A 16457-nucleotide genomic window follows, 5' to 3' on the forward strand; every position below is an offset into this window, starting at 1 on the left:
TTAAGAAGAAGTTGCATGCTTTTCTTTAAAGAAACTCATCAACAATAGAATGTTTTTAAGAACAAGTGTAAAATTTCTACCTCCTAACTTGTACTTAAGCTTAGCTTAAGATCACATTCTATGCTTGATGACACTAAAATCACCAATAAATTACCCATAACATATTATAACATAAGTTTTAAAATTCAAATCACCTATCACCAATTAAAAAATAGAAAAATAAATATTCCCTTAAGATTAACATAACTATATATACCTGTTTCATCCATCAACAAGATCTTCACCTTATAATTCCCTCAAGAAAGTTCCAATACATTTCTATGTTGTTTTGTATTCACATCTTGAATTTGAAATCTCTCAATGCTACTATCTGAAGATAAACAAAATCAAATATAACCTTTATAATTTATACTTTTTTCCCTTTTCATTAATTAATATAAACCTAAAAAATAGTTGAAAAAAAAAATCAAGTTTACCTCTTTCCTTCAAACTTGTGAATAAATAGTCTTTGACTGCTTTTTTCTACATGCCTGCTCACTAGCTTCAGCTGAAAAGTTTTGGTCTGAGAATTCTGCAAGAAAATGTGGATGTTTAACGAATGCTAGAAATAGCATCCTACTTTAAATAAAAGTATATTAAATAATACAAAGAAAAGAACATGGTGTTTACCTGTAAGAGTGTGATGGCTTTTTCTCTTGAGGGTAGTTTTGTCCGAGTAGGAATCTTGTATTATTTTTAACTGTAGAGAGAGAGATAGAAGGGGTAATAGATTAACATAATGAGTGAAAATTGGAAGTAGAGTTTTCTTATGTTGTTAATTAACTCACCTTTGCTGAAGTATTTCTATTTTTAGCAACCAGCTTTCGAGATAAATAATGACTCTTTGAGTCATCATTTGAGCAAAAAGCAAGTACGCCTATAGACCGATGCAACTGCTCAACAAATGATGATTCCAAATGATCAAGATACAAATCATGTTTTTCATCTGTCCATGTCGTCACACAATCCTGTTATAAAACAATTCATTAATCATAAATCTGTATTGATGTTATGCATGGTAGACGAAAAAAGAAGAGATATGACAATATGAAATGGATGACCTGGCACTGGCAACAACCTGTGCCACGTCAGCACTATCTTTCTAGGTTACATAAAGTTTATTCCAAAAGCATAGTGGGTAGTATACTATTTTTGAACATCAACTAGGTTTGGTAAAATGTGATAAGAGTAGTTGATCAGTTCAAGGGGACAACATGCCAATTGCATTTTCTAGGAGTAAAGTGGTTCTTTGACATCATTAGTACAACTGATGAAATACCCACAATATAAACAGATAAAAGATTTAGATATAAGATATATGTCATGGAGTAGTTTCTTGTTATTGTAATATTCACTTAGCTAATGTGAATCTTAGTAGGGCATTTTGTTACCTAACTATTAGGTTTGCTTTCACAAGCAATAGACACACCCTTTAAAGAATCATAGTCTTGTTTAAGAAGCAGAAGTCCCTCAAGATCTCAAATTTATCAGCCAATCTCTCAGTTTCTTCCCTTTATCAGATCTAATGAGCTTTTGCTCTTTCAGAGGTGGAAAGTACAGGACTAATGTCATGTAGCACATAGAAGCAATGGTTTATGTTCTTACACACATTAAACACATCAACCAAATCACCTTATTCACAATATTTTCCAGATCAAATACCACAAACAACCAATTAATTCAAGATCTCTATTTAACAAAAACAACAAATAATCCAGCTCCGGTTGGTTAGGGTCTGGTAGGAAACAAAAACAACAAATCTCAAATCAAGAGTCAAATAAGGAACATAAACGTAAATCACACCGTTGATGATAACGTATAACTACTAGCTCGGAACAATCAATTTGAGCGATATAAAAAAGTGAATCAATCAAAACAAGACGAAACAGAAATAGAAGAACGGAAGTTACCTTCGCCGAATCTTCAATCTGATGTAACCTTCCTTTACAATTATTAACGGTCAAAGACGAGTTCGAGGTCAAGTCGGAGTTCGACGGACTCAATTCATTGTCGCAGCCATGAGTCGCGGTTAGATCTGCTAACATCGACGGAGATGATGAATTACGCCGGCGACTACCTTCCATTTTCGTGTATTTTGTAAAGGTAATTTGAAATTCACACAATCACCGAAGAGGATTCGGTTGTAAATTGTAATACTGATTTTAGGGGCGGAGAGGGGAAAAGTTCGACGGAGGGAGGCGGTCGCTGGAACAACAGTATACACACATGGCGACGCTTTTACACGTGTCATTATCATCAGATGTATGCCACGTCAGAAAGGACGAAGGCAATCTGAAAATATCTGCGGCTACTGAACCAGATATTTTGATGGTTAATGTATTTAACGTGGCAAAATTAACCACGATTGAAAAGTTAAATTTTGTGATAACAAACAACCTAACAAGTATATTATTTGATATTTCTATATTTACTTAAAAATAGGTGTTATTTATGAATGTGACACTTGTTATGTTTAATAAAATTAATAAATTTATATTATATTTGTCATTGTATAAAAATAATAGAAGGATATGTAAAAAAAAAATAGAAAGATATTAAATTTTTCCATTTGATAAAACTATCTAATAAGTTAAATTTTATTAAATAATACAAATAAAAAATTAAGTAAATTGTTAAATGTAACGTTATATTTTATGAACTATTATTAAACTAAATTATAAATTTTATCATATTTAAATAATTATTAACAAAGAGTTTTCAAATTTACTTTAATTTTAAAACATATTTTCCGTATTTCATATTATATTTGCAATATTATTAAGAATTTCTTAGTTTGAATTTAAATTGCTAGCATGGATACATCTTATATCTCTTTTATCCTTTTTTAGGATGTAGGGACGTAATGTTGACTTTGAAAATCATATTTATTGAGTCATTATTTGAATATAGTTATAAAAAGTAAATGTCGTATTTAGAATATCTATTCTTAGGGAATAACAAGAGGGACTTCAAGCACTTCGATAAACACACAACCGCGATAATAAAGATGCTAAGAAGATTAACAAATAACGCAAGGTGATTTAATAAAATTCACTTTGATCTAAGAAGATTAACAAATAACGCAAGGAGATTTAATAAAATTCACTTTGATCTGAGAAACCAAGCTATGTCCACATAAAAATTTGGAGAGATGTTTTTATTAATTAAATCAATGGTGTACACATTCTATTTATTTACTCCATATACAATTTGGCATTCATTTTTCTGTTAGGGTTACAATCAATGATTATTTATAGAGTTGTTCACTTAAAATTTTAAGGATCAACATCATTAGGTGAATATTAAAAATGTGCGTGTTTATATATCTTTTGACATGAGAAATATGTTGGTTTTTAAATGAATGGATCATTTTGTTTGAAGTAATTAAATGTTATTGTTTGGGTGTTAAACCAACAAATAAAAGGATAAAAATAATAACAATTTAAACACAAGTCCTTGATAATATATATATTAAAGATAGTATAAAATAAACAGAGTCGATCCCCAAAGATATATATGACTTAATGTTTGACCATGTTTTTACATAACATTCAACCAATTATTAAAGTGGAGGATTTTGTTGACATTAAATAGAACTTCATAAAATAGATGAATTGAAAGACTAAAATTCATAATTGAAATAACTTTTTTGATTCCAAACCTAATTTCATTGATCAAGTGAAAAGAATACAAATCAAGTACATAATGAAGACCAAATCAAAGATTACTAGATAATAAACATGAAATCTAGTTCACATCACAATCTAACAAAAATAATTACGAATCTAGATCCGGACATAGAAGGAAAAGTTAGTCACACATGGTTGAATTGAAATACAAATTCAATAAGTTTAACCTTTAAACAAGCTTACAAAATCAAAGAAATAATGTTTCCAAAGCACTTAATGATGATATGTTCTTCCCAAAATCGCCTCTCCAAGTGTAAGTTCGAAGTTCTTGAAAATGCCCCCAAAACTCATGTAACGTCCCAAAAATTAAGACCAAAAATTTTGTTTTTAAATTGATAAAGTTGTAATCCAAACATCATCATAAAACCAAGATAGAACAAAGTATGCCAAATACATCATGAAACATCAAAGTAATCACAAAAATGTGGAACGAGGTGGTGTGTGCACTGCAATTATCATGGGCTAGGGTTTCAAGATGAAGGGATGGAGCCTGAAGAAGATGACCTAAAATGGGGGTTAAGATGCTTAAATATGGATGAAACTGTGACATCCCCATTTTCATGGCCAGAAAAGACCGATGTTGTTTATGTTTTATAAAAATCAGAGTACTTCATTTTATAAAAATGTTGCGGAATTTGTTCCCAGAAAAACATGGTAAATACGTTATTAAAACATTTTCGAAGAAACGTATTTATTTCATTTTAAAACGTTTGGGATGTCATCGTTAATACAGAAACATAAGCATAAACAGAACTTACAATTATTTACACTAGTGATCTACATCTCTTTAAATCTCTCAGTGTAATGTCACTTCATATCAACACCTGTGATATAAATAAACTGAGTGGGTCAGGTTGGGAAACCTGGTGAGTACATAGGGTTTTCAACCCACAATAATATAATTATTATGTTTAAACAATCAAATAATCAACCCAATTACCCATCCCCATTATCTTCTTTATTCTTAAGGATCTACCCTAAGAATCAGCTATTTCTCATTCATTCATTCCTAAGGATCATCCTAAGGATACAACATGAAGTCCATTGTTGCCAATGACACTTTGGTCAAGCGTAGCTGCTAATCTTGTCACTTAGGCACAGCTGCCAGAATTGGGACATTTCCTATGAGGCGCTTCTGCCGGTATTGACCTTTTAACGCCACTGTCATGGTCATAAGGCTCCCTATTAGGCACAGCTGTTGATACTGTCCTTAGAGCGCAGCTGCTAGGACGTTTACCATAGATCTAAAACATCTACGGGTTGTGGCGCAGCTGCCAGTGCTCATCTATAGGGTACTTGGTCCACTGCTGCCAATGTATTACCTATAGGGCACTAGGTCCGTACTACTAATGTTCCTCTATTTCAGCTTTTATCCCTCATCATTCATCTACCCATGTTTTACGCAACATATTTTGTAGATATAAAATACTTTATACAGTTTACATCATTTAAAACATGTATAAAAATCTTTCACCAGCATAGACAGCAAGTATTAAGACAATATGCACACATAACACGTAATTTATATTTAAAATACTTCATATCTATGTGTAAGATGAAAGGGACCATGCACTCACTTGAGAAGGTGGTGACTCGGTACTCGGACAGCGCTTCGTTTACTTTAAAATAATTTCCTTCGACGAAACCTAGTATTATTACCACTAGATTTTAGTCTAATATTTACCGTGACTAATTATTAGTCTTATTATTATTATTATTATATAAGCGTTTAAACAATACTTTCCAACCACTATGTACAGACAGGGGCTAGACATAAAACACCGGAGGGCAGGACCATTTTGGCATATAGCACTTCTGAAATCCAACAACCCTATGCGGCCCTTTAAACCAGATTCCCCGTACCGCGAGTAGTTAAAAAGATATTATAACGACACTTATATAAGTCATAATAATAGCTCAAATATTTATTATAAATTTATAATAACAATACTAATTTTAAATATAAACTATATTTAAAATAGGGTAAGCATAACTTACTTACAAGGGGATTTTAGCTAGGAGTCGGGCTCTGTAGGGGCAGAACTTCGTCGCTGAATCTTTCTAAGAAAGATTCGTGCAGCGCTTCAGCGCTCACCTTACTATACTAAAACTACAGAAAGAGAAGTCGAATCACGAGGGACCGAAATGCTCGGGGGATAAGGAGAGAAAGACTCTTGAATCAAGAGAATGGTGCAAGAAATATGAGAGCCCAAGCCTCTTATTTATAGTAATTGAATTTACAAAAACTACCCTTCATAATTACTTAATGACCTTATAGTTATATAAACAACTAAACACCCCTTTATAATACTATTTTAAATAGATTTAATGATATTTGCACTAAACTAATGTCGAAAGAACTCAACATTAGTCTTATAATGACCGCATCGTCGATACCTTTCTAATGATATATACATATGTATATATATGTGTACGTATATATGATTTATACTTTATTTTAATACGTAAATATGCTATTATAATTTGTAACTCGTTCATACGAACTCCGTTTTTGACGTTATTTATATCCACGCATAGGTGGAGACGTACTCTACAACTTTCATTTAGACTCCGTCGGCTAATTTTGACTTTATTTTTAAAGTTATATTTTTAACAGGTCGGGACAAGATTGGTCCGTTAAAATCTCATAACTTCTTCATCCGATGTCCATTTTCGTCTGTCTTTTTATTGTTACGCTACTAATAATGATATCTTCAATTCTCGTTTAGGTTGTGTCGGCTAAAAATCGCTCGATCTAATATTCGAATTTCGGACTGTACACTGCTAATCCGAAACTTCGAAAAATCGTAACTTCTTCATACGAAGTCAGATTTGGGCGTTCTTTTTATCGAAGTTCTTAGTTTAACATATTCTACGACTTTCGTTTAGAGCGCTAAATCTAAATCTCGCTCTATCATAAATTTACTATTTACGCTTCCCGGCGCCGTGCCGGTTCCGACGCGAAACTTCGACGGGTCATAACTTCTTCGTTATAACTCGGATTTCGGCGTTCTTTATATGTACGGAAACCCTGTGACATATTCTACAACTTGGTTAAGATTATTTATTCTAAATAATATTTTTGTCGAAAAGTCGTTTTCGACCCCTATTGCCTCTAAATTGACTAGCCCGGATCTGAAGGCGTTACAGAAACCCTAAAAATATATGGGCTTGGGCCCGAATAGTCGCCACATCGTGGCCATCCATTGCCACGCTATGGTGTCCCTCAAAAACACGCGTTCGATAAGTATCACGCCACGTTGTGGGTATCCAAGTCGACGTCGTGGCTGTGGGTCCACTTGTAACTTCCATAAAATCCGAGCAAATTTAAAACTTTTTAAATCATTTAAAACCATTCTATTATTACAATTTGTTTCCAAAATAGTTTAAACATTAGAGTTCCCAGAAACCATAAACATCAATCGAGGAATTATACGGTCACGCCTTCGCATTTCCGCGGTCATCCGCTGAACCTGAAACAATAAATTGAAATTGTAAGATCGAAGGCTTAGTGAGTTACCCCCAAAATACCCATACACACCATAATACACATACAATAACAAACAACATACTATGAGTCCAATCATCCATTAGGATGGAATACCCCAGGCCCTCAACCATTGGGTTGGAATGCCAACATACCGATACACTTCACATAACACATATACAAATTTACAGCATGTACTAGGTCCACAGCTTTACAGACTGGATTACCCTTGGCCCAAAGTGTGAGTCTGGATTGCCTTCTAGGCCCACAACTCACATCTGGATTGCCATCGAGCCCACAGTACGAGTCTCCCTCAGCTCGTATCTGGAATGCTCCCGGGTTTGCTGGTTACCGCACAGAGTAGTTTCACCTCAACCCATCCCACAAAATATGTCGACGTATAACACAACTAATGCACATACAGATAATCACATAATAATACAGGTTGTCCTACATATCCACCTAACTGACATAACTACTAGCATGCAGACAGTCATACCAACTATAGGTCACTAAGCATAACCACATCCGATCTGCCAGGATACCGATCTAACAAATCATACTAGCATATAACCATCCTATCTACCAGGACACCAAACTAACATATCACAACAATAATAATCCCAATAACAAAACAAAGGGCCAACCTTGGTTCCTTAGACCCTTGAGTATAGTGAGGATAACTCACCTCGCAACTTGACGCGATGAAGTGATAAGCTCCACTCTCGGATCATTGTCACAAACTCCACCACCTTCCAAGAGATTCCAACTGATGTAGATATCAGATCCCCACACGCTCTTTGCTCCTAGCCACTTGCTCTCCAAGTTCTTCTTACAAAGATCCACCTCCTAAAGCTTGAAACACACAAGGATGAAGCACACACACGGATTAGGGTTTGTTGAACTGTCAAGAGGCTGTAAGGGAGCTGAAGGAGGCTTATGATCCTTTAAATAGGGTGCAAAACCCCGGAAGTTAGCGTTTTATCCTCCAGCTCCTACTCGCCGAGTCCCTTCTTGGACTCGACGAGTTGGTCACTTAAACACATGGACCAACCCGCTGCTACTTAACGAGTCAAGGCAACCAACTTGTTGAGTAGACCTTGAAACCATGAAAATTAAAACCATAAATTAATACTTTGAGAATTGGGGCATTATAATTCTCCCCCACTTGAACTAGACTTCATTCTCAAAGTCTGTTGCGGTGAACAACCCTAGATAGTGCTCCCGCATTTCTGCCTCCGGCTCCCACGTCCACTCGGACCCTCTTTGATGCTCCAACTGTACCTTTTCCAAAAGTATCTCTTTGTTCAACAGAACCTTCACATTCCTCTCCAAAATGGCCACGGGCCTCTCCACATAATTCATGCGCTCATCAACTAGAATGTCATCAAATGATACTACTTCCTCCTCATCTATGATGCATTTCTGCCATTGCGAAACATGAAAAGCGATGTAAATCTCAACCGAACCTTTTTAAAAGGTCTATCCTACATGCCACTTTGCCAACCTGACAAAATCCTGATGATCCAAAGTATCGGAAACCAACTTCCCTCTTCCTGAAGTGAACCCTTTGTGCTGGCAGGATAAGGCGTCCTTCAGCTCCCAAAATATCATACAAAGTCAATCCACTAATAAACACGAACACACATGTATGGCCCAATCAGCCTCGGGTCTACTCATAACTTGAGATCCAAGGATCTATCCTTGCGTCTCATCCACCTCCTCTGATTCGTCACAACTGAGTGTAACTCCCCCGAATCTCAACAATGCATCCATTCCGAACGCGCTCCTACAAAAGACATAAACAACATAATCTCTATGCCCACAACCTATGAATGGAAAGCTCCCGATGACCGATCGACGCTACCGTCGTCACCCAAGTTGCCCAACACTTCGGTCTTGTAGATATCCACTTTCCTCCGCCGCTCGAAGAGCCTAATCGACGCTCCTATCATCAACAAGTAAACATCACAATACAAAAACTTTTATCACACATGAATCCCAAGTCATAAACCTGTTGGATTAGTGTCTAAGTCCATAACTATTTTGGTATGTACTTGACCCGATGGTGCATGGTCCTTTTGGGTTGCTTTCACCAAAGCAACTTATGGAGAGAGAGAGAAAATTATTTATGATTTATTAATATATTATGAGAATAATATATCAAAGCAGAAATCATATTGTTTAATTAATATTAGTCAATAACTAATTGATAATTAATTTTGTGGCTAAAAGAGATTAATTAAACTTAAGGGATTGAAACTGTAATTATAAGATAATTACATTTGGGCTATGGATCACCTTGGAATAATAGGTTCAACGAATTCCATGGGGAAACCCATTAGAAATCGTCCAAGGGTTATATTAAAAGGGTCCATGCGCTGCTTAGGGCTTAAGCAGTTAGATTAGGGTTTCCTAGTTGAAAACCCTAATAGCCTACATGTATATATAGTACCCTTAAGCCCCCAAAACGTGGTTAAGTGTTCCTCTAGGGTTTCTAGATGTTTTTGGGCAGCCTCCTCTCTCCTTGTTCTTCATCCTCTTGCTATTGGTGTTTGTGAGCCATTAGAGGAGTGACAATTGTGACTCTAAGCTTTCTAAAGTCATTACAAGGAGGAATTGAGATTGTTATTGCTACATAACAATCAAAGGTAATTCTCTAAACCCTAATTTCAGTTTATAATATGTTAGATCTAAGATTGTAAGTCTTGGATACATTGCATGTACAATAGAGAAACCTAGATCCAAGCATTAGGGTTTGTATGAGCACATATGATTGTCCTTATGTCTAAAACCCATCAGTGGTATCAGAGCCTTGATTGGTTTCTGTTGTATGTGATGCTATGTTGAATTATTTACTGAAAATCGAATTCTGGCTTTCTGTTCGAACTGACTCGGCGAGTCACTACATGGGCTCGGCGAGTCTGCCCTACTCGGCGAGTTCCAATGTGTGACTCGGCGAGTCGGAGCATCAGACAGAGGAAATTTTGGATTTACTTGCTGTTTTGCTTAAGGATAATTACCATATTCGTTTTAAACAGATAAAATACGATTTTTAATGTTTCTAAAAGATTATCCTTTCCAAAACACAAGATAATTACCAATTGATTAGATATTAACTTCCTTATATGATTAAAGATTGATTAGTTGTATTAATTGGGTAACTTATCTTACAAGAAATTGAAATTAGGTAAAATATAGATAATGACAAAATTAATTGTTTAATTTCTATTATTTGTTATTTGATCCTTGTGTTGTGAAAAAGTTTCAATTATGCCCATGTAAGTTTTATAGTTTAAATTAGAACTTAAAAGTTTTGGTTTTGAAATTTAAATAGTTAAAACCCTAATGTTTTGAAATGTTTCAAAACTTGCCCTCAAGTTTTGGAATTTAAAAGTTGATTAAAAGTTTCATTTAGAAATGTTAAATTCTAAAACTCTAGTATAGTGTTGAAAAGTTCAAATCACACCCTTATGGTTTTATTAATTAACTAAAACGTGTAATTAAAAGAGATTTAATAAATCCATAAAGTTTTTGGTTTACATTTAATTAAATTAAAAGTATAATTTATTAAATTAGACCACCTAGTATTTTAAAAGTGTAAAATACACCCTATACTATATATATCATTAAAGGTCTAATATTATATATATATATATATATTATATATATATATATATATATATATATATATATATATATATATATATATATATATATATATATGAGTAAAAGTCAGTCTTACCGTTAGTAGGCCTCATTCACGAAGCTGGTCTATAAGGTGTGTTTAAAGAAATTGCCTATAAAATGGCGATTGAATGAGTATCCACTCTTACCCACCGCACTCTTGACTAGTGGAGGGTCGTTAGCCGAACAGGTAGGATAGGACAAAAACCTTCCATTATAAGTATAATGAAGTACAAAAGTAACTAAATGCTTTCATAAAATTCCCAATCTTAGTTACTTTAGGCAAAAGTGAATTGATGCAATCCCATGAAATTACACTTTGTGCCCTTGCGAAGACATTAGTGGAGCATGTGTAGTTAACCGTCACATTAAATGGTTCTAAGCAAAGGTAGCAAAGGGTGACTCAGTGTTTGTCATAGTTCGGTGGAGTGTGTGTGGTTAACCGGCACATCGAATAGGTGACTGTAACATGTGGGGGCACCATGTAAGTTTGCATGGTTATTCACACCCGCTTTGTGATCCTTGGTATCCCAGTCACAAACAAGAGGGGCATATCGAGATTTAAACATGCCATTGAAAAGTTCAATGAATCTCAAAAGATCTTGGGATTTTCAATAGATTTAAAACTTAAATTTCTTTTCGTTTTTCATGGTGGAAATTAGTGAATCGTCATTCACTTACCTTCAAATATTCTGCAACTAGATTACAGCATCCCTTTTCTAGGTTGTAGAGTATTGTGTTGGGTACTAGCCTTAATATCTCGTTTGGGTGATTTATTAAGGACTAAATCAATCAACTAACTTGAATTTAATTTTTCTCCCATTTTGTAGATGTCAAAGTATGACAAATATGGTATTCCTAAATCCCGTGGAACAAGCTTTCCACATGAAGATGATATTCCACGATTTGATCGAGGAACAAGAGATCATGCTTCATTACCTCCACCTCCTCCAATTATTCTCCCTAACCCACAAGTTCGAAGGCTTGAAAAGTTCAAGCTCACTCAAGCCCTTTTGGCAAGTAAACATGAAGAAGGAAATTCGGTGTGTGCACACATCCTAGAGATGAAGTCACACATTGATAGGTTAAGAATGTTGGGATCCGTTGTCTGTGAGGAGTTGGCTGTTGACTGGGTTCTTCAGTCACTTCCTAACTCGTATAGTGAGTTAGTAAGAGAGTACTATATGATGAACCGCGACGTGACCCTTATAGATCTCACCTATATGCTTATTGCTGCTGAATCAGCAATGGTTTGGCGCAAATGAAAAGAAAAGTTGATTGGTGAATCTACTTTCTAGACCTCTATGGATATAGGCAATGGAAATAAAAGGCATGCCATGATAGAAAAGTTTAATCATAAGAGAAAGGCAATGTCTGAAGTAGTTCCATGTGCTGTTCCAAAAGAGTCAATTTGCTTTTATTGCCAAGAGAAGGGGCATTGGAGACGAAGCTTCCCCATTTACCTAAGACATCTAAGAGATGGGAGAGTCAAAACGTATGGCTCTACTTTAGGTAAAATCCATTAACTAACTCTTTTAAGTTCCTATTCTAGATTCTTAATACATGATGTGATAAGATTACAATTGATGTTTTATAGGATCAAAAAAAAAAAAGAGGAAGCTTAAGGGAAGAAGTGAGCAGAATCTAATCGTGAAGAGATGGATTTCGATCGCATTACTTGAAGATTAGAATCTTGAGCTACTACTTGGAGTTAGAATAAGATTGCTAAGAAATATGTATTAACATAGTTTTTCAATTGAATTGCATTGTAAGGACAAATTTTTTCCGCAATAAAATAAATTTTGATTTATTTATCCTTGCAATGGCGTGTATGAAAAATTTATGTTTGAAAGTTTATATTATTAGCAATAATGGATTTGATTCTTAATTATGTTATTTGTGGAAAGGTCAAGAATTTACCAAATAGGGAAAGTTTCTCGTCGCCCAATTTTCAATTGGATAGAAACTTGGAATCATATAAAAGTATTGCATGATGAATGAGAAGTTTCATATTTGGAAATTATACTAATTCGTTGACAAAGTGTCAAGTGAAGGACTAGGAGATCAAGTACACAAGGTTGTGTGTTGATCAAGTCCACCACAAGAGTAACAAAGATATTCGTCATGATTTACTAAAGGTTTAGTGAATATGATTATACTTATAAGATTAAGTGTAACTCTGAATTGATTGAAAGAGTTTAAATCAATAGCAGAACGAATAAGAAGAATCAAGTAGGCAGAAAGATAAAAGTTTCTCTATTCTAAGAAGAAGGGAGAGTAACTTTTATTATGTTTTTTGATAGGTCTTAATGATTAAGAACCATATCTCAATTGATCCTCTAAGTGAGTCTTAGTACAATTGTATGTCTGAGAAGAGGAATCAAGAATTAAAGAAATGGTTAAATCAAAAAGTCAATCATACTTCGTTCCAAACCAAGTCTTAGAGTTAAGATCGTGAAAATGAGTGACAAATCTTAAGAAGGTTTATAACATTCATCAAATGTGGAAAGTTGTGATGTCTTGGATAAGACAAAGACCAACTAGGACCAATTTTATGAAGTGTTTTGTTTTGATAAAAGCTACACTAACTCTTGAATATTTGTTTGTCAAGAAATGTTTATTGACAAGAGAATCTTATATGTCAAGGAGTCAGTGGGAGTCTTAATGGTCTTGAAAAGTTTCAAGAACTATTCAAGAATAAACCTTATCGATCATCACTAGCACACGACTTGAGGTTTACAACCTATCGTGTTGACACTATCTTGTTTCTGTGTCGTTCCAATTGAGTTAATTATGCATGTAAGTTCTATGAGTTCTCATTTGAACGCATAAAAGGCAAGCACCTTGATCAATGAAAAGTACATTGATAAGAAAGGGTGAGCTGCTTAACTACTTGGAAGACATGGTGGGCAGCCGTGTTACCATAAGGCAAGAGATCAAGATTGAGAAGGTTCGCTCCATATGAATTTGGATTTGTCGCAACTTTGGTTTTGATGAATTCGCATGGATAGGAACACATACACCATTAAAATCTAAGTGTCATAAGATTTCCTCCTTCATGAGGATGACTGTGAGTAAATGCTTTCACTAAGAGAGATTTTAAGAAGAAAGTGATTGTGAAATTGTATTCTCGAATTCGATTATGGTTACGGTATCCCTTTCCATGATTCGAATTGTGAGATTTGGCAATTAATCTGAATTGTTTAGACACACATATGAGCTATCTAAAGGCAAAGGTGTATAAGTTTAAGAAGCTTAGATAAAGGATTATCATGTCAAAGCTAGTGGGAGCATAAATGTTATGCTTATATGATTATTAAGGCAAGTATAGCAAGTTAGCAATATTAATTATAGAAAAACAAGAGTTATACTTTGCAAAGTTGTAAGGGTTGAAAAGTTGTTTTGCTATAATTAAGGGAGAGAATATTATGCTTCATTTCAAATATAAAGGCTTAGGTTGTGGAATGTTAATAAATTTAGTCAAGGATACATAGTGTGTTCTCAAATTCCGATTATGATTATGGCATCCCTCTTCATAGTTCGAATTGTGAGAACGTGACACATAAAATATTATGGCAAAAGATTAATAAAGTATCGTATCTTTATGTAAGACATTATGCATCGTGTCCCATACGCTTCGGGTATAGGATTGATTGCAAATGCTATAATATTTAACCATTCTAACATTTTCCAAATGTCTAGCGCATTTAGAGGGAAAAAGGACAAGAATCGGTTTTGACTAAGATAATTAAACAACTATCAAAGGACGATCCAAAGCTCGCTGAGGATTGGTCGCTTGTGAGTAGTTGGAAGTATGATATTAGATGGACCATATCAACATTATTATGAATAGATAAGATTCTATTAAGAATAAGTTGTCATATGGAAAATATGGAAATGTTTCCATATTGGGAGTTGGATATTGAGAGTCTATGACTAGATTAGAAAATTTTATACAAAAGGATGTTCAATGGAATGTACTTTGAGTGAGAGACATCATGGAATTGTATTGTAACAATCTCAAATAGAGAACTTTGTAATTTCATAGGCAATAGTCATTGTGACTTTTTTGCTATGACTTTACGAAAGGATCATTGAATGAAATGTTAGAATCTACCATATTCTATAAGTGGCAAGAATTTGAGATTCTTTCACTTGTGAAAGGATTGGGAGTTGTGAAATGAATATGATTGGAAATGTGTTCATTTGATCTATTTCACAAAGTAAGGACCGTAGGTAAACATTGTGTGCATGCTGAGAGCATGGGACAAGTATAGTTATAATTCAAGTAAGAAGTTGATTACCCGAAACAACAAATAATGAGTAATCGATATGGTGATAAATAAAAGGTGTTTTATTTATACTCAAAGGTTTGAGGCCATATGGGATTAGTATTATTCTTGTGTTTCACTTTGCATGTTTTGACTTCCTGAATAATTTAATTGGTTCAAAACAGTCAAATTATTCGAACGGGCCACAGTCGTTCATATGTTGGAAGTAGGTATGAATGAAGACTGTCGTGAATTGGTGTGTGGATTGTCTAAAGTGTATTAGACATAAGCAAATGTTTGTTGCAACGTTCATGAGTGCTTATGAATATGATTTGAGCATTGGATTAAACCCACGCTCACTTGGATCACTTCATGGATTTTATCACAAGTGATTAGTGAGACGATAACATCTTATATTCTTGAAACCGAGATGAGTGAGTTGTATCTTGCGAGTCGGTTGCACATTGATAATATGTAAACGCACAAGTAACTTGGTGTTATAAAACATATTGTTGTGTGTGATTCGGTAAGTGAGTGCAAGCAAGCATTGAATCAAAGTTTATCCGTTCCTTTTATCCAAAATAGGATAAAAGCGATATCTTTAGGCCCCTCGATGATTTAGTGATGGCACCTAAGTGCTTGGCCAAGCCGGGACTAAATTGATAGTTCAATTGTAGTCTGTTGTCAGTCTTCATAAATCGGAAGTCGGGAAATAGTATAGAGAGAATGATTAAGTTCACGTCTCATATCTATACGATATCTAGAATGGAGGAATATATGATCCCTTATCTAAAGGACACGCGTATCTGATAAGATCAGAGTTGACAGCGGCTTTGGAAAGCTACGATTGCAGATCAGGATCTGAAGTCATACGCAGAATAGTTATTAGACTTATCCAAGTGGGAGACTTTTGGATTAGTGACTAAGTCCATAACTATTTTGGTATGTACTTGACCCGATGGTGCATGGTCCTTTTGGGTTGACTTCACCTAATCAACTTGATAGGATGAATTATGGAGAGAGAGAGAGAGAAGATTATTTATGATTTATTAATATATTATGAGAATAATATATTAAAGGAGAAATCATATTGTTTAATTAATATTAGTCAATAATTAATTGATAATTAATTTTGTGGCTAAAAGAGATTAATTAAACTTAAGGGACTGGAACTGTAATTATAAGATAATTACATTTGGGCTATGGATCACCTTGGAATAATAGGTTGGACGAATTCCATGGGGAAACCCATTAGAAATCGTCCAAGGGTTATATTAAAAGGGT

At 34.5% G+C, this 16457-nt stretch overlaps 1 protein-coding gene across 1 annotated transcript; it reads right to left on the bottom strand.

Annotated features, from left to right (window-relative positions):
- Positions 1-2535, bottom strand: LOC111903203 (uncharacterized). The gene is made up of 5 exons (XM_023898986.3): positions 1950-2535; positions 828-1007; positions 670-739; positions 477-571; positions 1-370 (listed from the first exon to the last, which is right to left on the bottom strand). Exons 1-4 carry the CDS (start codon positions 2121-2123, stop codon positions 486-488), a joined length of 510 nt encoding a protein of 169 aa, XP_023754754.1. The 5' UTR covers positions 2124-2535; the 3' UTR covers positions 1-370; positions 477-485.
- Positions 2536-16457: the final 13922 nt, after the last annotated feature.

Source organism: Lactuca sativa, chromosome 9, assembly GCF_002870075.4.
Source record: "Lactuca sativa cultivar Salinas chromosome 9, Lsat_Salinas_v11, whole genome shotgun sequence".
NCBI lineage: Eukaryota > Viridiplantae > Streptophyta > Magnoliopsida > Asterales > Asteraceae > Lactuca > Lactuca sativa.

Bases quoted from the DNA above. Each gene is read 5' to 3' on its own strand.
- LOC111903203 (XM_023898986.3), bottom strand. From the start codon at position 2,123: ATGGAAGGTAGTCGCCGGCGTAATTCATCATCTCCGTCGATGTTAGCA. The intron at 1,008-1,949 runs GTAACTTCCGTT...GTTTTATAACAG, and splicing joins AGATTGAAGATTCGGCGAAG to GATTGTGTGACGACATGGAC. The intron at 740-827 runs GTGAGTTAATTA...CTCTCTCTACAG, and splicing joins ATAGAAATACTTCAGCAAAG to TTAAAAATAATACAAGATTC.